Source organism: Monodelphis domestica, chromosome 4, assembly GCF_027887165.1.
Source record: "Monodelphis domestica isolate mMonDom1 chromosome 4, mMonDom1.pri, whole genome shotgun sequence".
Classification (NCBI taxonomy): Eukaryota; Metazoa; Chordata; class Mammalia; order Didelphimorphia; family Didelphidae; genus Monodelphis; species Monodelphis domestica.
The window spans coordinates 166,282,684-166,308,707 of NC_077230.1; the positions used below are offsets into that span (position 1 = coordinate 166,282,684).

At 35.0% G+C, this 26,024-nt stretch overlaps 1 protein-coding gene across 10 annotated transcripts in view; it reads right to left on the reverse strand.

Annotated features, from left to right (window-relative positions):
- Nucleotides 1–600: 600 nt before the first annotated feature.
- Nucleotides 601–26,024, reverse strand: part of RBMS1 (RNA binding motif single stranded interacting protein 1) — a 284,075-nt gene continuing 258,651 nt past the window's right edge. For 8 of the 10 annotated variants that reach the window (XM_007494251.3, XM_016433662.2, XM_056793945.1 and 5 more), the window contains 7 exons: nt 25,694–25,743; nt 25,279–25,372; nt 13,916–13,966; nt 12,046–12,156; nt 10,539–10,619; nt 9,191–9,275; nt 601–3,184 (listed from right to left, as the gene is read on the reverse strand). In XM_007494251.3, the coding sequence (XP_007494313.1) occupies nt 9,198–9,275; nt 10,539–10,619; nt 12,046–12,156; nt 13,916–13,966; nt 25,279–25,372; nt 25,694–25,743 (465 nt within the window). In that variant the 3' untranslated portion in view covers nt 601–3,184; nt 9,191–9,197. Of the gene's footprint in view, nt 3,185–9,190; nt 9,276–10,538; nt 10,620–11,834; nt 12,157–13,915; nt 13,967–25,278; nt 25,373–25,693; nt 25,744–26,024 lie in introns of those variants that run through there. The other 2 variants (XM_056793948.1, XM_056793949.1) reach the window with 1 other exon arrangement.

Below are 26,024 nucleotides of genomic sequence, written 5' to 3' on the forward strand. Positions count from 1 at the left end.
GACCTTAGCTAATTTTAGTAGCCAGGATGCTACAACTTTAGAATAATGGCATAAATAAGCACCAAAATAGTAGAAAGGCAACAAAGAGAAAAATGAAGGGCTTCAGTCTTTGTCCCTCAATAATTGATCGCTGGTCATAAGATTAATAGGATACAAGTTTATCCAGGATAGTATAGAAAAGGTGAAAAAGACTAATTTACAATAGATAATTCAGAGGACTCAGCAAAAAAGGAAGTGACAAGGACATTTCTAGTTTCTTCCCGTAATATGCACCTCAAACACAATTTTGTATATCTGCCATCATGACTCAGGTCCCTCCCTTAGGCTGTGGCCAAGTGATGTTTTCCTTGCATTGATGAGTTATTTTGGTGGCAAGGACTCACTCTAAATAGTTAGGAAAAATTTCTTTTTCTTGTCTGTGAAATTATTTGCCAGTTAACATGATTAATTTTTGAAAGATGATGATTTGGGGCTTAAATCAAGCCCTACCAAATTTCCCTTAATTTCTTACCCAATACTTTTCTTGAAGGGATGTTAAGGGAAATAACAGAGATACATTTAATTACCTGATTCAAAACACGAGAGAGAAGAAAAAAGACAAACATTTTCAGAGCTTTTTTATTCAAAAGTTTTTCAAAAGAAATTAAACAGAAAAAGCTGACAATCTAATCAAATTTACAGTTCAAAAATGTCTTTTGGCGTTTAACAACAAGTCCTAGGAAACAAAACTACAGAGTTATCTTGAACCGGACAAATAAGTTACCACTGGCAAGTTTGTGGCACTAGTAAAACAAAAATAAAAAATTAACTCTCTTGATCATATAGATATCTCTATGAAAATCTTTTTTTTTCAATCTGTACAAAAGGTCTTTCTTCATAAATTAATTTTTTTTTATAATTTAATGGCTGTCTACTATGTGATGTTTAACTGATTATTTCTTTATGTACAGAGGTTATGTTTCCCAAATCTTACCCAGACGAGTATGGCACTTAGTTCAGACACTTCCTAGCAGCAGATCTTCCTTTCCTCTAACAGAGCTATCTAATGTTTTTCTGCCTTAACTAATGCAAAAATATCAAGTAGTGAGAGATCCAGGTTTGCAAATATACTGGATACAGGGAAGGAAGGTGCTGCAGGAAGTCTGGACTTTTACAAAGCAGTAATATTCCAGGGAGCATAGAACCAATAATACCACAACTTAAAAAAAAAGAAAAAAACAAAAAACCCCAAAAAAACAAAACAAAAAAAAACACATCTCTTACGACTATGTAATTCACTAGAATCTATACTTCTCAGAGCAGCAATTACTTTTGAAACTATGAAATGTCACCGACATCTATACTCAAATACACGCATAAAATTTAAAAACTAAAAAATACTTGAAAGAAATAACTGCTTAGCCCTAGCTCCTGAGCTAGGAGGATTTGGTCTGTGGAAACAGGGAGGGCCAGCAACCTGTCCCAGTACAAAAGGAAATAAACTTTGAGGTAGATAACTGATCATACACAGCTGACCAGACAAGTACACAGTTTTGGAAGACAACTTAATTTATCATTGTTTTTTAAATGTATGTAATTGTAATAAAAGAGCTTTAATAACAGTGAATTATCTAATATGTAAAGTAGAAATAACTGTGTATTTAGGAATCAGGAATTTCATAGTTTCAAAATTGGTTTTCTTTACACTTAACACTTGTAGTGATGATGTAAAGCGTGGCACTGCTTGGATCCAAGTCTTCCTTCATGCTTTTTGTGTCCATACATCAATTAAAATTATAAAACCTAAATGTAAATGTACAAAAAAGGCACATTCTCCTAACCGCAAACTGGTCCGGCAAAAATAAAGAGTACAGAAGATGTAATGCTGAGACAAATCAGAGTTATTGGTTACTGGCTCTTTGGTCTTTGGTAAAGTTACCTTTAAAAGTGCCAAGTCATTTTTTTTTAATTTACCTAATATAGAGAGCTAGTATCCAATCATTTATGCTCCTACTCTCATCTCAGCTCATGTTTGAAAATAAATCCTTTACTTTTAGCTTTTGCCATTTTGCTGCAATAGCAACATTTTCGGTTTGCTCGATCTCAGGCATCACCCTCATTCTAAAGCACTATCATTAGTAGAAAGGAAGGACAAAACATTCCGTGATTCCCCACCCACCCCACCCCCACTCCCTCTGCTACCTACACTAAAACTAGAACATCAAGTTAGGTTTTTTTTTTCTTTTCTGAAAAAAAGGCAAAAAAGATTTACATTGCATCATACAGCAGATTTCCTAAATCAGTCAAACTACCAGAGGAAACTGTTGGCATATGGCCTTACAAACAATTTATCCTATTAAAATCTCCCTAGTCAGAAAATGTGTTTCACACAAAACATTTTTCCCCCCTCTTGCATTTCACTACCTTACATATGTGAAAAATCATTAAAAACACCTACTACACATTTAAAAAAAGCCAAATTTTCAGCAACTTTTATTAACTACCTTTTAAAAGCCCTATGCTGCTGTTTTACAAGGCATAATAGACCAGCTCATTTGGTCAAAGCATTCTACATCATTAGTTTGGACTAACTTTTACTGAAACAGCTACAGCATCGAAAGATTTAAGGCAAATTGGAATTGATAGAAAAAGATAAGACACTTCACACACTACGTTCAAAGAAAAACAGAGAGCTAAGAAACGGACACTGTGACTGCAACACACGGCACTACAGCGACATTCACACTGCAAGCACGGAACATCAGTTTTGATGTTTAACTACTTTAAACTTCGGAAAACCCATTTCATACAATAAAAAAACAAAAGGAAATAAAACACAAAAAAATGAACAAAACACAAAAATTTGGTCATGCACGTGAAGGAGTCTTCGTGGTCTTTGTGCATTCCCAGAAAATTGTTTTCTTTTTTTTTCTTCTTTTTTTTTTGCATCATAACACTTGATAAAAATTTTTTTTTTTTACTAAAATAAACCTGTTCAGGGGAACAGCTACTAGATGAATTTAAGGATTTTTATGCACCTTATAGAACTTATAGCAAAAATAGTTTTAGTTGATTTCATTATAAATAACGTTTTCAAGAACCTGTGCAAAACTGTCAATAATTTCTAAAGCACAATTGATCAGAAAAATCCATGATTGTTTCAGCCTTCACACCCTTCTTCAGGTAAGGACACTCCTCTATACATCTGGAAGAGAAAAGTCAAAGAAAGAAAAAAGGAGAATTGCTTTGTAGACTTGATAAAGTATAAAACCAAGTGTTTAACCTGTTTCTCATAAAAAAAAACAGATCTGGGAAACATCATGCATTTCATGCATGGGAGTAAAATCAGAGAGAGGAAAACCAATTCCATAGTTATGGATACTATCATTGCATAATGTGTTGCCTCTGATTTTCTTATTTAAGATCTTGGGCTGGCTAAGAACAATTTTTTCCCCCTTTTACTGGTCATGAAGCACTTATTTATAGTGCTTTAGAGATTAATTATAGCATAATAAAAACACAATAGTCAGGGCAAGTAAGAAACTGTAGTGATCATGTGCTCCACATAGCCTGTATTTTATTATAACCTAAAAGGTAAAATGTCAGGTACAATTATTTTCCCCCAAATGCATTTTGTCAATTTTTGATATAGATCTATGATCAGAAGCTATCTGGTTACATTCAATTTGGAATACATAGCCCTCAAGGTCTTACCCAAGGCTGTTTATATTGACTTCTTGTCAGGTCATAGTTATGTTTGCAATGAAACATTTTAAAAGTCAGTATAGATTTGGTGTAATGTTCACTCGGGTAGAATATAATGTGTGTGACATTCCCTGTCAGCCAACTCCACAAACCTGTGTAATGTGCCGAGTGATTTTTTGTACCATATATGAACTATGAATTATACATGATACATGAAATAGAAAATATTGATATTCCTAATGAATGTGTTTTCCCCCCAGAAATAAGAGGAGAGGGATTTAGATATAGAACAACTTAAATAGTCTGATGTAACACAGATTCCATCTGGACTCAACCTAAACCTTTATTCGATCATCCTGTCTTAACTTCTGTACTTCTGTATAAATGCTTAAAACAATTTGATATTTGGTATAAATGGATCTTCCTGTTCTGATATGTCAATATGTTAAGCAGGTCACCCCGGGATTTTGAAGACCACATAACAAAACCTAGAAGGATCTATCCAGCTGAAAAGGCTTCAAATTTAAGGCCAATGGTGTCACAACGTAAGGGCTCAATAAACATTTATTTATTAAGACTGATTATATGTCTGTTCTCAGAAATCAAGCTAGCTAAGAATGGCATATCACCCAAAAGTCTATCACCAGATATTATATTTTTTGGTGATAACAACTTATCAAATGGATAAATATCCATATATCTACATACATCTATATAGCTACAGATATATAATGACCTAAATCTTTTGTAGTCCACAATGACATATTTATTTGATCATATAGAAACGACTTTACTCACAGTATAGGGATAGGGAACATACCTGTAATTTTATAGGGAACTACTTGGTGGAGAGGAAACTCTTTTTCTTAATACAGGTTGCCAACTTCTTTTCAATTTATAATCTTAAGGTATTATTCCTTAAGATCAATGAAAGGTTAATAAGTTACCCAGATTTATATGATAAGAGGCAGGTCTTCAACCCAGGTCTTCTTGACCCTGGGAACATCTTTATACCATACCATGTTGTTTTATTTCACTAATGGTACTCCTTAATTAATAATATTTTTCTCATGACCAACAATTAGAAGAACAAAACGCACCCAAAATGACTATCAAGAAGGCAGAAAACAAAGAAGTTGTAGCTAACTTGAAGATTTTCTTTGGGGAGGTCAACAAAAGAATTGGTTTGATCATAGATCCAAAGGGGACAATAAATATCATGCTTAGTTATCTCATCTGGTAATGCTTATTATGGATTTAATCAAACCAATTAGATAATCAAGCAATAGATAATTGGTGCTGATGTGACAGTATCAGTAGTAGAGAATAGAGATGATAAGATTTTTTGAAGAACTTGACAGGACCCTCTGAACTAAGTAGATGTATAACATGATATCAGATAATACAAATGTCCAAGTATCTGGGAGAAAAACAAATACTATGTGGGTATATAGGGCACTGAAGCAAAAAAACAAAAACAAAAACAAAAAACTCACTAGCTTCATGCTGGTTCATGATATAATGCTTTCTTTAAGAAGACAGTTGGGTGGGACCAAATATGGTGAGCACCAATTATAATAAGAAAACATAAAACAGATTTCCTCTCAACAGGAAGTAAACAATTAAGAATAATGAAGCCTTCTCAGCTTGTTAGAGCCTGCTAGATTAGAAAGTAATAATCAATTACCCCCCCAAAAAAAAGAAAAAAGAAAGGATATACCAGAAGGTAATAATGTCAGAAAGTTAGACTGATTCAGAGTGCAGATTGATATATCATTATTATATATTCTATATGTATATAGAATATGTATACTAGAGTATATATAGCGTACTTTAGTATCTAAAGAGTATACTATAGTATATATACTCTATACACATATTACATATAATGTATTGACATATACAATATATATATATGTGTGTGTGTGTGTATAGTACATTATCCATGCAGAAATATATTTTGCTTCACTGTATTTGTTATAAAGAGCTTTGTTTTTCTTTATTTTTCAGTTTGAAGAAGAGAGATGGTGGATTTTGGTTAGCTGAAAAAATTTAAATATAAATAAAATTATATTTAAACATAATACATATAAAATTATATTAAATAATTAAATATTTGAAACTGTAATTGAAATAAAAATTAATTTAAAAATTTATTTCTTAGGGCAGTTTAACTGTTCCTGACCATATAGCTGAGCATCCTAAATCTATCTTCACTCACAATTACTCAATATTCTTATCGACAGGATAACAGAACTTAGAGGACAAATTCATGAGCAAGAGTACAGAGAATGATGGAAGACTATAAATGGTATTATTTCTAAAAACAAAAACAGCTAAGAACAAAAAGAGCCAATAGAGAGAGACCTTATTAAGAAATTTAGCTACCCATGAAGATGATGAAGACATAACTAGCATTTATTTAATGATTCAAGGCTTAAAAAAAGCACTTTACAAATATCTCATTTGATCCTGAGAACAATTCTTGGAGGCAGATGATATTAATACTATCTTAAAGATTAGGAAACTGAAGCAAATCAAGATTAAAGTGACGTGCCCAGCATCTTACAGCTAAGAATCTGAGAAAGGATACAAACTTCAAGTCTAACATAACACTCTATCCACTATTGTCACCTAGCTGCCTAGATCATTATGAGAACATGTACAGATGAAACCAGAAGAATGAGAGGTTCCAATTAGAATACACCTGACAGCCTTTTTATAGTGATCTTTTTTAACTGAAGAGAGTAGAACTACACACTTTACTTCTTTCTTGATATATATGAGTAAGGAAGTTGCAAAGGCCCTAAAGAAATGAAGTGAGCAAAAGAGATTGGACTTGACTAAATATATATATGTAAGAAATTTGTGAAGGAAACAATCTAAAAGCAAGGATCATGTTTTCAATATATTTCAAATGAGGAAATATTGAAAAAGAATGGAAAAGACCAAGGATGGTACTTTTATACACGTACACATATGTTTTAGAAAACATTAGCAATGACAACTATGACAGAGGCTGGCACTAAAGAAAAAGTGCCAGGCTGAAGAGTGTGTGAAATTAATCGCCTCGATGGGCGAGGGGTCCCAAGGTGATTAATGGAATCTTGAGGATGAAAAGACTCTGACTGGTGGAGAAGTTGGTCTTTCAGTCTTGAGAAGTTGAAGAGAGAAGGTGGAAAAAAGACCTTCTCCTCAGGGTTACCCACTTTTCCTGCTGGTGACTGGAAATCTTTCCCCCAACATTTCCTAATTGAAAAGATTATTGGAGAGGAAACCTGAGAAGGACATTTTAATCTCTGTCCAACTTTACCTCAGCTCCTGTTGCCCTGAGTCTGAACTATGGCCAAGGGGCCGAACCCAGGGTGAGTCAACCTGACTTTCTCTCAGGGGGCTCAGGCTGCCAAGGCCTGAGTTCCCCCCAAACTCAAGGAGAGAGGGAAAAGGGTTTTAGATAGAAACAGGGACCCCCTTTTCCCCACCTTCCTTTCCCATTCTTTCCCTGCCATGTTTTCCTTTGTATTATCCTGACTGAGTTGACACTAAGACTGTTATCTGTTCCCCAAGCTGTGAACAAGTGTAACAGATCAAGGGGAGACCCTTTGGTCTCAAGTAGTAGAGGGGGGACAAGAGGGACAGAAGAATCTGACAGAGCAGCCTTAGCTAAGGAGGGAAGGCAGAAGGGGAAAAATCTTCAACCCCCCCCCCCTCTCCTTTCTCTGAGCCAACCTTAAACATCAGCTGCCTCCCCTGAACCCTGCTTTGAGAAGGGGGGGTGCTCCATTCTTCTCCTCTCTCTTTATACTGATTTAACAACCTCTAGAATACAAATTAACTTTCCCTTATAATACACAACTTGTTTTCTAATTTCTGGAAAATTATAATAAGAGTAAACATCAATGAAATCATTGATGAAAGAATGAGAAGGGAATCAACTGGTAGGTTTTCTAGTTTTCTAGAGAGGAACACATTTGTATAATTACACAATTTCTATGGGTATAAACAGAATATAAGATTCTACTGTCCATTTTGTATTGATTTTTCAACAATCAGCTTTTAAGGCTTGTCTTGAACAAAATAATTATCCTGTATAAACTAAAATTAAGACCATAAATAGATAAAATATCCTACAGTATTTATGAGTATCAGAAGATGTCTTGTGTAGAGTTCAAAGACAAGACTTCCCTTTGATGACAGGGTTCTCTCCAAAGTTCCAAACTGCACTGTACAAAACACATCAAACTCCTTAATAGAACAAAGTCTTCTTAGAAATCCACAGCAGCGGAAAAGAGATAAGCCTGCCTACCCAAACTAGAGAAACAAAGTAGATTTAAAACCAGTTTGCCGAGATTATGACATGCAGCAAGATAGCTAGTTCAATGAGTTCATTCATCTGTATAGTTAGAATGAGCTGACCACAGATCTGATTAGTAGATTAGTCTTGATGACATTTGGGAAAATGATGATGGTTGTCCTTCATACTCAAATAATATTAAATTGACATCACTATGTTGGGGTCAAGGTAGAGTGTCCAACTGTGGCTGATCAGACCAATATGAGCTCAGAAGGCTCTATCACAGAATACCCTGAATCCCATTACTTTAATACTGATATAATATGAGAGGAGCTATGTGGTATGAATCACTGTATTGAATTAATCAAGTTGTAAGCAAATCACAAGGTGATGAAGAAATTGGGTACGAACAGACTATACCATTGCCCATGATGATTTGCACAAAAGAAATAGAAAAAGATATCATGAAATAGAAATAGAAAAAGAAGGCAAGGCAGAGTTGTGAAAAGAATGAGAAAACACAGACACCCTGAATTCTTTACTGGTCAGTACGAAATAGTAAAAGAATCAGAGAAAAGCCTCTATTAAGGAGTAGTTATGGAAGGACAGAGTAAAGCGTCAGAAGGGTACAAGTACAGAGGATGAGAAGAGAAAGAGCGTCTGTAACCTTCAGCAATGGAAGAAGAGGCAAACACTGATAAAAATCAGAGATCCCGGAGATGTAGCACAGAAGTCATTTGAGCCTGATTTTGAGTGCTTAGAATGTACTTTGCAATTTGAGGATCTTTTACTCAGCCTTCAATTTAATATGAATATATGCAAAGGAAAGAGATATTTTCCAAATCTATAATCTATGCAAGGAAATATCAATGCTAAAATGAAAGGTTGAGGTGAAAACAGAAAACATACCTTTCCTTATGATATAAGGAAAATACACAGACATCTAGTACATGTCTATCAAATTCTTTCATTGGATATGCTGCATATGTAACAAATGGACTTTTTTTTCTTGTTAGAGAGATACATCAATATTTTTATCTGTAAAAATTAGTGATCCCAAGACCTCAGAAACTTTGGTAACATTTAAAAATGTAAATTGTATTAGTTTGGGTGATAAATTTAAATTATGGCCAATTCCATTATGAGAAAGATGCTATAAGGCACTTTAAAAAACATCTTGGTCCTAGAGTGATAGCAGACTTTTCCACATACCTCACAGTTACTTATTTTGTTGATAGGTATATGGAGAATGATCACTGGACGTCTCTACGGCAACCTGTTGCTGACCACTTGCCTCCTATAACAAAGCAGACTGGATATGAGACATGTATTAGATGAAATACTATTATCACTACTAAACCTGAGTTCAAAAGTCAAAAGTACTAGCCCGATGCAAGAACTATTTCCTGAGTGATATAAATTTCATGTGCCTATATATTATTACTTGCCCTGAAAGTTTTTTACTGCTTTCATTGGCAGGCAGGCACTTCCCTGGTAAGATATTAAGGATTATTTTTTTTCCCCTAAGGCACAGTAAATATCCTTCACTGCTTGCCTTCCCACCCACTCTTTTTATATTTCTAAGCACCTTGGAGTTGGGGAGGGGGGAGATTAAATGTTAGAGAATATCTTTTCCATTCATTAAACTTGAGCTAGCCACAAGTTTAAACCAATCAGAATAAAGAGAGTGTGATGCATCACAGCCATCAGTCAACTTTGGGTGTGTTTCTGTTATTTAATATTTGGCAGGGTAAATTTTGTGTCAATTGATTAGATTAATGTGGCAGAGAGATTTTAATGTTACCCATGCCTGTTTTCCCAGAGCCACTTATGTTGTACAATTTATGTTGGAATTTCTACTATTAATATTATTATAATGATTAAAACGAAAAGGATATGTACGAGAAAAAAAGCAGACTTGGGACTTTAATTTGCAAGTCTGGATTTGACAATATCTTTTTTATGATTCTAATAGACCAAGATTTCTGGCTTTCCATCTTGGGGAATTATGCTCTTATTGTTCTCCTACCAAGAGTCAACAGTTATTTAGGCATAGAAGTAATCCCTATCTAGCAATGTGCAGTTTAATCTTTAGTCATTTTATTTTTTTAGAGTCAAGTTTTCTCTGTTCCATTATGTATCTTAAAATACAACTTTTTACTTTGAGTCATTTTAGTTTAAGTCAATTAATGATGACTGTCTGCAGTATGGAAATATTTAATGATGAAATTCTAAACTGTAGATATGAGACAAAATATCATGGGTATAGCCTTATACAAGAAAAGCTATAGACTAAAATAGATGTGGAAAAGTGCTATAATCCCTGAAAATACTTCTGGGAAATTTAGAAAGATGTTCTGCCTGGATGCCATTCCATCAATAATCAATGAGTCAGGGTATTATATTTCTTAGATGAAAAATTCTACTCTAGCTGCACATTTCTTCTAAATCAAATCCTCTTTCAGAGTCTAACTTGAGATCAATCTTCTTTTGATCATTACTAATTTACCCACTCCAAAACTACCCATTACAACAATGGCCATTTAATGGGATTACCCACCTCAACGGGAACAGCTGCTGTCTGAACATGTGTATACTGGGGTATATAGGCTCCTTGCATAGCTGTTGTGGCAGGCATGTACTGAAAGGAAGAAAGAGTAAAGTTGGGGTATGAAATCTAGTGTGAAATTTGGAGCACCTGGGGACATTTTGAGATTTGAAATAAAGCATCCTGTTTGGGAGAAACGTTTCCAAAGTCTTGCTCTTCCAAAAATTAAAATGAAATGTAAAAAGGTAAAGTGTGTGTTTCCTAGTTTTATATTTTTAAAACAAAAGCTAAAATTCTACCTTTCATAGTAATTTCTACACAGAAACTACCTTGTTGAAACTCATTAGCAGTTTCACTTCCTCAGCAATTAAGTATCACTTGTATGTAATGATGGAGAGAGTACCCCCAACCAAGGACCTCAAAAAGCTCCCTAATCCTCCAGGAGACCCATAAGATAGTTACGTGACAAACACTAGTGCCTCAACTGATTAGGGGAATGGGAATTAAATGGCTTATCAAGTCTCTTATGGATCTTTGAGGAGCAGGGACCTGAGCCCTGTTTCTGACTCAGGGGTCTAAGGCTGTATATCCTCAAAAGCAAGAGTAAGGTTTTTTTTTTGGGGGGGGGGTTGTTTGTTTTTTTTAATCAACATCAGTCCATGTTGGGAAGGATATGGGGGAGTGTATGTAGCTCATGCTTCAGAAGAAGCTGCAGTCCTGCTGTTTCCTGGCTAAATAGTTGAAAATGGCAAAATTGGGGGCCCTCTCTCTTTAATGTTACGTCTTGTCCAGGTATTATGTGGTGGCTTTTGCCACTATTCTTTGAAAACTGTCTTTGTCTTTTTTTTTTGTTAAGAAGGCCCTTCTTTATTTTTTAATTAATGTATCCTCCAATCTAACATTCCCCTTGCACTCTGGCCTAATGCCAAGCACATCAAGGTGGATGTCCATGAAACTATGCCTTCTCCCTTCTTTCTTCCTCCTCTTGGGAAGTGGTTTGGTGCCTGTCCAAGTCCTGGATCCTTGTTGATTAAGAGAACCTCCCAGAGAATGAGGAAATAGGATGCCACTGAAAACCCTACTCCCTCAGATTCTCCTAGTCCTTGAAAAGAAGAAACTAAGCAGGTGAGAGGGAGTTTCCAGTCTTCTTTTCTGGGCATCATCATTTTTTCTGATAATGAGACTAGATAAGGAACAAATGTGTATCCCCTTTACTTCCCTACTCAACAGGGTGGCAAAGGTGAAAGTACTCATTCACAGGCTCTATATTTTGGTTAAGGAAAAATATCCAGGATGGACTTCGATTCATTCAGTCAACAAATATTTATTGAGTGCCTATTTTGTGCAAAGTGCTGTGGGAGATACAAAGATGGGCTAGGACAGGATCCCTGCTCTCAAGGAGCTTACAATCTAGTGGGGGATGGGGTGGGCAGGGGAATACAGGCTGCAAGGAGTTATTCTCTTTGTGGGCCCAGCCCTCATTAGCCTATACACAGCATTATATTAAGTTTCCACCTACTGTTCCAGTATTGCCTAGTGAAAGATGACTCATCTGTTGGGCCAGAGGGCTGATCATTGATGTAGGCTGTAGTGACATAGTATGGTCCATGGAGGGAGTTAACACAGCACCCTAGAGAAGGAGAAAGACAAACAACAACAACAACAAAATCTGAATGTCAGGTAACCTTTTGTAAACATCTTTTTGCATTAAACAAAGGATCCCCCTTAATTTGTTGGAGTAGACAAGACAATAACATGGGGGGACTCGGGGCGGCCTGAAAATTTTTTCTTTGTTTCCTGAATTCAAGGCTGCTTCTTTAGAGTTTTCTCTGACAGCATCAGATGAAGATTTTTCAGGAGCAAGCACCTGGAGCACACACGCTCTGGCAGAAAGGGTCAGGAGGTGTCACCTCTTTATTCCCTCCCTTTTACTACTCCATCAATGCACATTGGTCCTTATATAATAGATGTTCCAAATTCAGGAGGAAAAAAATAAAGCTCTAAATAGACATTCTCATCTTCTTGGATGGCAAAAGAATCTATAGTTGAATGTGCATTTTAACAACTTTTCCTCTACATTTTTGGCACTTACCTAAAAAACAAACAAATAAACAAAAAGGGAACTTGCTTAAATGTACAGATAAACAGCACGGAACTACCAATATGGAACAAAAAATGTTCACAGGCCTGGAACTCAATCAGAAAATGAGAGATTCCAATAACCCTCTGCTTTTCAGTGTTTTGGGTTTGCCAAAGGGCCATCATATTGCATTAATTATGGACATTTAAATGCATATTTGAGGATATAAATGATTTTCTGGCACCTTAGTTATCCTGAGGAAAGCCTCAATATGAGAAAAATAGATGTTTTCCCTCAGGAATTAACTTTCTTCCTAATCTCCTGAAGAGCAGATCTAAACAAATAGGATGTCATATTCCCTTTTCTCTAAAATGACTGTAGAGTTGAAAAATGCTAGCTGTAGCTATGGACTACAGGGTAATGTCAACCTGAACAAATACTTTAAGAATAATTTTTCCCTCCTGTTTTTTTCTACTAAAAAAATAGAGGAACAAAAAACCCAAAAAACATGTGACCAGCTTAAATGGAAATGATTCTGAAGCACAGGATATGCTGAAGGAATTTCCTGTTCTGGTTTCTCATTCAGCTGGACAATTTGTCAAAGCTGCAGCACCAGGAAATCCCAAGTCAAAAGTGAGTCCTTTTCTAACTTTCTGGAGGTGGCACAGACTCCAGGTACCTTTCAGGGAACCCTTTTCTGAACACTATCTTTGTGAAATTATATGTTTCTTCAGTCATATTTCTGCTCTTACTCATTTCAGTAACTCTTTAGCCACTACTGTCCTTCATTAGTTCAGTGTTCTATGTACAGTAGATAGCTACTAAATGATTTTTAAACTACATTCTCTATATATCACTTCCTTCAATTATGCTTTTCATTTACTGAAAAAAGTTCTCAATGTTTACAATTCACCATAGAAAAAATAAGTGAGATGACTAAAAATTTCATAGACTAATTCTAAATATTTAAAAATTGCTTTAAGCATTCATTATAATCACAGCTGTTACATTTAATAAAGTAATGAACATACTTAAGCATATAATGTATATAAGGATAAACTTATTGGTAGGTATTACAATTAATTTTGCTATTCAAATTAAATTGAGAAGAAAGAAAATAAAGTATAATTTCCTCAAAAGTGAATTTTCAGAGAGGAAACAAACTCATCCTTTTTTTAAAAAGTAGAACATCATTAATTTTTATGTTACTAAAAAACATTTTTCAGATCCTAATATTGTCTATGTATAATAGTTTAGCCATGTCTACATTATACAGAAATAATAAAGGAGGAGGGAAAGGGAAACTTACAGGGTGCTGCAGGATATATGGTTGAGGCTGCATCCATGAAGGACTCTGCACCTACCCAAAAAAAAAGGTATTAAAGGAACTCTCTATGTACTGATACCTGACTCATTTAGTGTGGTTAAAAAAGATTTTTTTTTAGTTACCAAAAAAAAAAAAAAATCAAAATAATGCTTTTAGTTATTCACAGATCTATTCTACAGTACTTGAAATGATTAAAAAAAAAACTCTCCATTTAGAAACCATGAAAGTAGTTGAATACTTTAAATACTTTATAAATAAAATTTTATTTCTTGTACTGGTTTTGTTTACTTCATCCTTCCTTATAACTACAATATTGACTGAACTCAAGTAAGTAAGCTCAAGCTTCAGGAAGGTGTATATAGTTTCAACACAGTATATGATGGTTAAAACTAGTCCCCCAAATTAAACCAATATAAATGATTTCAACCTTGGCATCTCACCCCAGCCATGACTTGTATTCAACATTATTTTTGAGGATTTTGAGATTCTGATGTGGGTAATGCAAAAACAATTCTTCGCAAAAATATATGAAACATTGAACATCAGCTTTAATTCAGTCAAAGAAAAATCACAAAACTCTTCAAGTTCTTGCTCTTTTATATGTATCCATTCACTTTTTATTCACTCAAAAAACAGCTGTTGAGTACCTATGTGCAAGACACTGATTCCTAGATCAGTTGTGCTATATTTTTATTTGAGATTTCTGTTTGTTAAAATCATGTGAATGTTTACTGAAAAGTTGATCACTGTAAATACAAAAACACCTTCCCCTTCCATGTCTGATGAAGCAGATATTTTGATAACATGACAGTCTAAACATTACATTTCAATATAAACTGGCTATGTAAATGTTTGTTTTGATAAGAACAGCTGAAGACGTTCCCTAAACAAGTGAGGAATTATGATTCTAAAATTATCCCTAATTATTAATGATTTCAAATTGCCCTAAAACTAAAAATCTGTGCTTAAAGAGGAAATTAAGCTTTGATATATAGCTCTTCAAACTTATGGTCAAATCTCTAGCTTGTGCAAGGATCAGAAGTTACTAGATTTACTGTCTAAAGCAAGTAAGAAAAGGGGAACATAGATATAATGTCCCTTTAGGACATCAGATCCAACCTCTCAATCACAAACAGGCTCAGTGCTATGTTCATAGTCACACACCTAGAGTTTGGCATCAATTTTGAATTAAGGTCTTGAATCAAGTTCAATGCTCTACCTCCAGTCTACACCAGTTCTATCATGTAAAATCAAGCAATCCACTCTCTGGATTCCAAAGTTTCCTTGTTTATTATAAATGCTCAAGTTGCTTCTAGACTTCTTTTTAAGAATAAACACCTTTTATATTCCACTCTATCTTCATTACCCAAAATTAGAAAGTCTGTGAAGGTTGGTGGACAAAGTGTTTTCAGATTAATTTAGTCATGAGTCCCTAAGACTCATTTGCTCTGTCCTCTCTCCCCAGCCAAGGCTGATTAAAGTTAAAATGCTTCTGGCTTATGAACATTAAGTTAGCTGGAATGGAGTCTTCCCTCCATTTGAGTGTTGGTGGTGTCTACTAGATGCTAATTTCTCAAATCTAGTTGCTGTTCATGGTAGCTTGATGGGAAACTAATCTGACACAAATTGCTTGTAATTGTGGAACTTTCACTGTTGTAGATCATATAAAGGGTAATAGCTAGAGGAGCTAATTTGGGTCAGATCCTTCCATTTTTACAATGGTTCAGTGGATTGTGAGAATTAGCAGGCTGCAGGACAGGACCTTCAATATCAAATCCCAGCTTAACATCAAATCTCTGTTCAAATTCAAACAACAACAATCATCATTAGTCTTTTATTTCTCAGTTCCTTAATTTTTGCATGCATAAAATTGGAAAAACCAACCAAAGGTTCTGTTTAATATAGGTTATAAAATGAAATATTAAGGAAGACCTATTTACACATTTCCAAATGTAACTCCTACAGAGATAACAAATGAAAAATATGTTTTAGGAAAGAATAAGATACTCATAATAAAATAATATATAGGGAAATAGTCATATGAAATGAACTTATTTCTCATCAATCAGTCAGATCTATAATAGACACCATTTTATTAATTCTTTTGTTTTATTAAATTATCTGGTAGTCAAAATGCAAATGCCAAAATGCACTTTATAACAAAGATAAAGTGGTGGGCAAGATACTTTAGTTGTAAATACTGTCAACAGGAATCATTTATACTCCTGTCTATTCTTTCATTTTGTTTGAGAATTTATTTCTTACAACAGATGGAATAATACCCAAGAACTGTTCTTATCTTTATTTGCAATGATACACTTTAAAATAAGATTTCTGAGCAAAAAAGAAAAAAGAATGTTTGTAGTGATTAAATTGGCTAAATAATTAACAAGAAAATACCTAAATGTATTGTTTATTTATAGTTCTCATCAGGTCTTATAAAAAAGGTCAAGAGTAGTTAAGACAGACTTCATAGATGAATCCAATTTGATAATCATTTATTGAATGCCTTCTCTGTGCCAAGGGAAGTGAAATACCAGTATAGGTATTTAATTAATTTTTTTTCTTTCATCACTCTGTAACAAAAGTCAAGAGGAATAATGAAATTACTAGAGGTTTCGAGAATGGCTTCCTGGAAGAAGCAATAGTTGAATTAAGTGTTAAAGGAAGTATAACAAGAGAAAGGAGGAGTACATTCTAAGTATAGGGAACTGTATAAGCCAAAATATAGATATGAGACAGCGTGGGATATATTATGAGTATGGTAAATAATCCAAGTTGGCTAAATAGTAGCTGAAGGGAAGTAATGTGAGATTCCAAAGTTAGATTGTAAACAACATGCCTTGAATGCAAACCTTAGGGAATCTGGACTTTATTTGTTTGAAGCTGGGAAACTTTGGAAGATTTCTGAGAAGAAAAGTAATGTGAGCAGACCTGCTTATTTAGCAAATTAATCTTGATATTGATTTATAGGATGAATTGAACAAGGGTGGTAATGGAAATGAGGTGAGGGCATACCTCAGCACTATTACACACAAATGAATGGAACTTATAAGTGATGAGACATGGGACTGAGGACTAAGGAGAAGGCAAAAGTTGACTGAAAAATTTATGAGCATGGGTAATTTAAAGAATAACTGTACAATTAAATTTATATCTAAGGGTGTCATGAATTAAGAAAGGTTTTGGAGGAAAACACACATTTGGTTTCAAACATGTTTATTTTCAGATATTAGCAGGGCATCCAAATCTCATTAGAAATGCAACATAAGGTGGAGGGGAGGGAGGGAGAGAGAGATTGTAGCTTGGATTTGCATGTCAACTAGATAGAGGTTGAAAGTTAAATTCAGGGTAATAGATGACATTGATAATGAACTGGTGTTCAGAACTTATGATGGAATTCTGGGAATCCACAACACTCAAGAGGACACAGGAAAAAAGAACTTATAGAAGTGAAGGTTAGAGAGGTAAAAAGAATCAGAAGTGTCTAGGAGAAAATTATAGAGGAAAAAAGGAGGCAATCAAAGCTACCACTTATATAGTGCTTTAAGGTGTACAAAGCACTATACACAAATTATCTCATTTGATCTCACAACAACCATTTAAGGTAGGTGCTATTATTCCCATTATTAAAGATGAGGAAAATAAGGCTGAGAAAAGTTAAAATGACTTGCCCAGGGTCATATAATTAATGTCTGAAAATTCAAACTCTGTTTTTTCTGACTCCAAGTCTAACATTAAAATAACTATGCCACCTAATTGCCTGAGATGTTTGATAATGTGAAACAGCAGAAACAACAAAGGTGGATAAAGTCTAAGAGAAGAACAATGGATTGTGAAACTGTAGTCAGTGGTGACTGAAAGAAATCAGTTCAATGAGAGAGGTGGATAGAATGAGAGAGGTGGATAGAAGACAGATTGCAAGATGTTGAGGAATGGCTGGGTGGTAAGAAAACAAAGGCAGTGTATAGACTTCTTTTCCAGGAAGTTTATCAGTAAAAGAGGAAAGATAGCATGGTAGTTAGTAGATGCAGGTGGATAACAAGGTCAGTCAGAAATTCTGGGGTTTTTGTTTTTAATATAGGGAAATGGCATACTTGTAGGCAATGGGGAAGAACACAGTGGACTGGAAGAGACAAAAGATTCGAGAAAGAAAAAAGATAGTGTAAAGTGATGGAATATATTATAAAAATTAACTCAGGTGAAGGGGTTTTGGGGAAAGAAAAGCATGTCTTCCTCTTAGCTAGGAAGTAAAGAAAGGAGGAATAAAAATGCAGAACTTAAAAACAATTCAATTTAATTTTATGTTCACTTTCAAATTCTCTCTCTCACCTCCTCCATTCAGAGAAAGCCAACCTCCCACCCTGACCAAATCCCAAAAATATGCATAGTAATGCAAAATAATTCCAACATACATACACACATATAACTATCTCTCTCTCTCTCTCTCTCTCTCTCTCTCTCTCTCTCTCTCTCTCTCTCTCTCTCTCTCTCTCTCTCTCTCACACACGCACACACACACACACATCCTTTCAGTGTACCTAGGGGTGGGAAGCTAATTTCATCATTGAGTCTTCTAGAATTGTGGTTCTTCATGTTGTTGATCAGAGATTTTAAGTTTTTCAAATGTGTTTGTCTTTAAAATATCATTAATGTATAGATTTCTCACCTGGTTCTGCTTACTACCTTTTGTATCTGTTCATATAAGTCTTCCTAGGCTTCTCTAAAACTGTCCCCTTCATCATTTCTTAAATATAGTATTCACATATCATAACTTGTTTAGCTCTAAATGATAGGAACCCTTTGAGTTTCTAACTCTTGACAATATGCAAAATCTCTGAAGTCAGGAAAGGGGAGGTTGAGGGATCTCAAGTTAAGGAGCTTGAACTTTTGAGTAAAATAGGTGGTCAATTTGAACACTTCTATATGGAATTAGGTCAGAGTCTTAAAGGGAAAGGAGAGCTTTTGAAAAAAGACTGTGAGTAAAGCAAAAGAGATATGAGACATGAATAAAAGCATTATTAGGTAGCAATGAAGCTCAGGAGAAATTAAGCAGTAGAAATTTAAAGTAGATGAAACCACATGGCTTTATGACTTTAAGATGACTTTAAAGCTAAGTAAAGTGATAAGAGAAGCCATAAGTGAATGCCAGAGTAGAAAGTAAATGGAAGGGTAGAGGGATTTACAGTCACAATGACAATAAAGATTAGGTTCTGTGAAACTATGGAAGAAGCAGAAGGACAAGGTCTTGTGGTTTGAGAAGGGAATGTTACAACTCCAGATTCTGGGGGTGGAGTTGAATTGAGAGATATTGTTTAAGGTGTGGCCATGCTGGTGTGTGGTTAAAATGAAGTAAAGAAGGTAACTCCAAGAGAGGACACTGGAAGGGTAATTAGCACTTCTCTTAAATTCACCAAAGCTGATATCAATCAAGTGCTAAGAATACTAAATAAAGTTGGAGCATTTCTTAAAAGATGACTGAAGAGAGGGGAAAATGTGTTGGCAAAAGTTTTGAAAGAGAAAGTGAATGATGTCAGGTAGTGGCAGTGAGAATATAGAGAGCTAGGAATAAGCCAATTCCCACATCTTGGTAGGGAGAGTAGCTAAAGATTGCCAGTAGACAGGTTTGCCAGGGATGTGCTGTCCCTTGGGAAAAAAAAAATTCTGAGGACATGAAGAGGACATAAGAAAGGCCTGATGTTGTTGGAAATTTATATAAGAAAAGGAGTTCCATAATCTAGAAAAGAAAGTTAGGGCATTGGGGAATATGACTGGTTGTCTGGCATTTCCCCCCTTATATTCCTTCAGTTGTATTATTTAATTCATATATGCAGGGCTAACACCATTTCCTACATGGAACTAAGCTAGTCCTTAGAAAGGGGAAATATAAGGTTTTCCAGATGTACAGGTAAGAAGAAAATCATGCTTACTGACGGTCCCATTTTGACTTCCTATCATCACTGAAGCACCTAGGTTTTGCCTTGATCACTGTGAGCAAGTCTCCACCTTTTGCCCTAGTTTTATGCTTGTCCTGTATCTGATATATCATACCTCTCTCAGTATTCTATCTCATATCTCTGTTTTTCAGGGACAATAGCCTGGTCTGGCTCTCACCAGTCATCTCAAAGTACAGTGCCTTGAATCAATGAGGTAACCCTTTGGGACTAACTAGTGAATAAATATTTACCAAGCACCTATTAAGCTATACAATAAAAAAGGCAAAAGGTAATTTCCACACTCAACAAGCTCATGCTCTAATGGGAAAAGACAGCACATAAAAAGCAGTTAAAAATATGTGTGTGCTTGGGATGGAGGTGGGGTGAGGGTGAAGGAAGGTTCTCTGCAGAGGATATAATGACTACAGTAGGAAGGGAAATGATGATTTGGCTGTTCTGGGCCCTTTCCTTAACAGAGGATTTGGGAAGAGTTCTCTGATGTCTAAGCCTTCACCTTCTCTAATCAGTGGGAAAGGTAGAACCCCAAGGGCTGGGAATATTGAGGAAATATGGTTTTCAGAACTGATATGACCTTGCTGCAAGATGAATTCTATAGATGATGATGAAGTCCAGGAGTGCAGCCAGGTGGGAAATTATGAGATAACTTCCATGGGCATGCTCCTTAAATGACACATCTTGGGGGTGTTCTCCAATATCTTTCCTCCAAATCTGTCCATTCAGGGGGAGAGAGGAACTCCAGAGGCAGAGTACCAGATGTCCCACACCACAGATGTTGACCATCTGCTTTCCAGGGCACTTTTCACTGTTTAAACCTTCCTGATACCAATTGTTCTGCTGTTGCACTCTCCGGATGGTCCATCAACCTTTCTCAAATCCACTAGTGGGATATCCCATTCTGCATCTATTGAGATAATTATGTGATTTCTGTTGGTTCGGTTGATATGGTCAATTATATGGATGGTTTTCCTAATATTAAGCCATTCTTGCAGTCCTAGTATAAATCCCACCTGATCATAGTGAATAATTCTCCTGATAACTTGCTGGAGTCTTTTTGCTAGTATTCTATTTAAGATTTTTGCTTCTATGTTTCGTTAAGGAGATTGGCCTCTAGTTTTCTTTCTCTGTTTTTGGTATGCCAGGCTTTGGAATCAGTACCATATTTATGTCACAAAAGGAATTAGGTAAAATTCCTTCTTTGCTTATATTATCAAATAGTTTGTATAGTATTGGGATTAGTTCTTTAAATATTCGATAGAATTCACTTATGAATCCATCTGGCTCTGAGGATTTTCTTAGGAAGTTCCTTGATGGATTGTTAAATTTCTTTTTATGAGATGGGATTAAGGATTCTATTTCCTTTTTTGTTTATCTAGGCAAATTATATTTTTGTGAATGTTCACCTAGATTGTCATGTTTATTACCATATAATTGGGGAAAATAGTTCTTAATAATTACCTTAATTTCCTCTTCATTAGATGGGAGGCTGCCCTTTTCATCTTTGATAATGTTAATTTGATTTTCTTCTTTTTTTTATTAGATTAACCAGTACTTTATTTTATTTGTTTTTTTCAAAGTATCAGCTCCTATTCTTATTTATTAGTTCAATAGTTCTTTTACTTTTTATTTGATTAATTTCTCCTTTGATTTCCAATTTAGTTTTTATCTGAGGATTTTACATTTGTTTTCTTTCTAGTTTTTTAATTTGCATGCCTAATTCATTGACTTTTGCCCTCTCTTGATTTGTTGATATATGCATTCAGGGATATAAATTCTTTCCTGCGACTGCATACCACTTTGGCTGCATCCCATAGATTTTGATAAGTTGTTTCTTCAATGAAATCAGTAATTGTTTCTTCATTTGTTCTTTGACTCACCAGTTTTGAAGAATTAAGATTTAGTTCCAATTAATTTTAAATCTGCCTTTCCACAAGCCTTTATTGATTATGATTTTTATTGCATTATGGTCTGAAAAAAATTTATTTCTGATTTCCTAAATTTGTTTGAAATGCTTTTATGCCCTAATACATGGTCAATCTTTGTATATATGCCATGTGCTGCTGAAAAGAAGGTATATTCCCTTTTATCCCTATTTATTTTTCTCTAGATAACTATTAACTCTAATTTTTCTAACATTTCATTCACTTCCCTTACTTCTTTCTTATGTATTTTTTGGTTTGATTTTTCTAGTTCTGATAGAGGAAGGCTAACATCTCCCACTAGTATGGTTTTACTATTTCCTCCTTAAGCTCCTTTAAAAATCTAAAGGCTATACTATTTGGAGCATATATGTTGAGTATTGATAGTTTCTTCATTATTTATATTTCCTTTCATCAAGATGTAATCACCTTCCTTATCTCTCTTAATGAGATCTATTTTTGTTTTAGCTCTGTCTGAGATCATAATTGCTACTCCTGCCTTCTTTTTCTCAGTTGCAGTCCAATAAATTCTGCTCCACTCTCTTACTATAACCCTGTATATGTCCAACTGCCTCAAGTGTGTTTCTTGTAGATAACATATAGTAGGATTCTGGTTTTTAATCCATTCTTCTATCTGCTTCCTTTTTATTGGTGAGTTATCACATTCACAGTTATTACTGTCTTTGTATTCCCCTCCATTTTGACTTCCTCCTTTGATTCTGCCTTTTCTCTAATCCCTCTTACCATCTCCTCCAACTTTTCGCTGTTAGTCAGTCTCCTCACTTTCCCCTCCCTAATGTTACTCCCCTTCCCAATCCCTCCCTTCTTATTTATTCCCCTCTTACGATTGTGCCTTTTAAATGACTCCCCAACCTCCCCCTCCCTTATATTTCTCCCCTCCCCACTAGCCCACTTATCCTTTTACTTCTCTATAGGCCATGATATAATTCTCTGCCCCAATTGAACTGACTGTTCTTCCCTGAGTCAATTTCAATGCACGTAAAATTTAAGTCTCCAACCTCTTTCACCCTTCCATTGTATTGGTCTTCTCCCTCTCTTCCCCCATGTGCTTCTCTATGAAATATATATTTACTACATTTTATCTCTTTTTCCATTTCTCTTAGTATTAGCTTTGTTTTTCCCCTAGTTTTTAATATATTTTTTGATATATCATCTTACACAGTTTGTCTCTTGTACCCTCTAAGTATACTTCTAGCTACCTTTATGATAATAACAGTTTTTAAGAGTTACTAATATCATTTTTTTGACACAAAAGAAATCATTTGAACTTACTGGGTCCCTTAAAAAAATTCCTCCCTGCCCCCTTTTAAAATTACCTTTTGGTGGATCTCTTGAGTTCTGTGTTTGGACATCAAATTTTCTGTTTAAGTCTTTTCTTTAGGAATACTTGGAAGTCTTCTATTTTATTAAATGACAATACTTTCTCCTGCAATTTTTCTGGGTAGTTGATTCTTGGTTATAGACCCAGTTCCCTTGCTTTCTGGAATATCATATTCATTGCCTTCCAGTCCTTCAGTGTGGAGGCAGTCAGGTCCTGCGTAATCCTGATTGTAGCTCCATGATATCTGAATTGTTTCTTTTTAGCAGTTTGTCATATCTTTCCTTTGATCTGATAGTTCTTAATCTTGGCTATAACATTCCTGGGCATTGTCAATTGGGGATTTAATTCAGGACGTGATCTGTGGATTCTTTCAATCTCTACTTTACCCTCTTGTTCAAGAATGTCAGGGCAGTTTTCTTGGATAATTTCCTGTAGAATGAGGTACAGACTTTTTCTTTTGTCATGATTGTCTGGCAGTCCAATAATTCTTAAATTGTCTCTTCTGGATGTATTTTCCAGGTCTGTTGTTTTATTGATGAGGTGTTTCATATTTTCCTCAATTTTTTAATTCTTTTGGTTTTGTTTTATGGACTCTTGATGTCTTGTGAAGTCATTTGTTTCTAGTTGTTGGATTCTAATTTTTAAAGACTGAATTTTATTCCTGGCTTTTTGTTATCTTTTCCCTTTTGGTCTGTTTTTCTTTGAAGGTCATCTTTCACTTTCTTTGCCTCATTTTCAAGCTGGTCAATTCTGGCCTTAAAGAAACTATTTTCTCATTTTAGTTCATGTGCCACTGTTTCCAGATGACCTGTTTTGCTTCTTAAGTTCTTTCCCCTATTTTCTTTAGCCTCTCTGGACTGTTTTTTTGAATTGTGTTTTGATTTCTTCCAAAGCCTGTGTCCAATTCACTGAAGTTCCTGAGTTTTTGCTTGGTGTTTCTTGGTCTTCCTCTTTTCCATTTGTTCTTTGTTCATTATCTTTTAGATTGAAGCAAGCGGGAAGGTCCCCTGGCTCTGTCCTTTCTTGGATTTGGTTTTGTGTCCCCCTTGAAGTGCTTTGCTTTTGATTGTTGTGGAAGGGTATTCACAGAGGACTTGATTTTAACTGCTTCTAAGTGGCCATCTTGACTCTGTCTCTTGGATATCTCATTCCCAAGCTACCCTTCAGTTTTACCACACAGGATAGATGAATGTAAATCATATCGTATACTTCCAAAATACTTAAGAGTAGGACCCCCATTAGAAAAAAAAAGCATAAAGCACTAAGGAAAACAGATGCTGCATAAAAGTGGGAGAAATTCATTGAACATCACTGTGTCCATTGGGAATGTCATTTGATCTTTAATATAAATGAATAGGCACATTTTGATGTTTTAGTCAGTTTTTAAATAGGATTTTGAAGCTACAGCCCTTTTGCCACTTTTACATTTCATAATTCTACTCATTTAACTCTAACAAAGTCCCAAATATTCTACCCTCATCCTTTTTACTAGTTCATTGTCAAGAGGGAAAACAACAGTAGATGCAGGAAAGAAAGAAGGTTTTTCTTAAACTGATTCATTTTAAGAGGAATATGGGATATGTGAAAGGAAGGGCTATATAATCCTACAGATAGTTAAGGTCCCTTTTAGATTCAAAACCTCTTTTATTCAAAGGATAACTAGCAGGCATCCCATACTTCTTATGACAACTCATGTACAGGTAATCACTCCTTGCTACAAATTAGTGGCAATTCATTTTAAATTAAGTACTTTCTTTTGATTTAGAACTGTGATTTCATCAGTGTAGGAATCACCCTGGTTAAGGAAAATCTCTGTACACGAATAAAGAGCATCAACTGTACAACTACTTAGATTTTTAAAGAGTTTCCAAGGGGGCACTGAGAGATTAAAATTAACAGGGTCACACAGCCAAGATGTGTAAGAGGCAAGATTTGAACCCAGGTGTTCCTGACTCCAAGGTCACATCCTTCTATCCACTATGACACACATGCATTTCAAGAGACACTTGTGCTGTGTAAAAGAATTTACATCACAACTGATCACACTGTTAAAGACGTAAAACTAATGTAGCGATCAATATGATCCTTTGAATCAATGGGATGCTGCTTATGAAGCCAGAAAGCACAAACCTGGTATGTAGAAACAGGAGAAGCAATATAAGGTGTAATAGATGTTTGAGTGATCATTCGATTTGTAGCAATACTGTAAGGTGAAGGATAAAATCTGGAACAAACGGAAAAGCCCTTGTTAAATCATGCTCTACATTTTTATCATTTACTAGGTAAAAACCTCTGTAGAGACCATCTATCTCCCTTCATGTCTTCTGTTAAAACAGGAGTTGCAAGCCTTGACTATGAATTTTTTTTAAATGACTACTGAATTTCAACATAATTTTTTTATCCTATGTATATATTTTATGCATTTAAAAATATTATTCAGAGAACATTTTTAGAGGCTTTATCAGACTTCCAAAGGGGTCCATTAATCAAGAAAGGTTAAATACTTCTACCTAAAAATACTGCATATGCAATTTTAAGTACATACCCATTCTGTAAAGCAGCTGTAGTTGGATCATACGTAAGTGTCATTCCAGCCTATAGAGAGAACAAATGTGTAATTAAGAATGGGATAATGTAAATAATGTATCATATTCTATTTTTAAATCTTGAAATGCAAAACATATATTATTCAATATGATTAGGATATAAAAATTACTATTTTGTGTATTTCGTTATTTATGTTTAGGATTAACAAACATTAACATTAGAATGTAAGTTCCTTGAGGCCAGGGGCAATTTTTGGTTTTGTCTTTATACTCTTGCCAACACAGTGGCTAGCCAATAAGAGGCTTTTTTTTTTTTTTAAACTGGCTTGT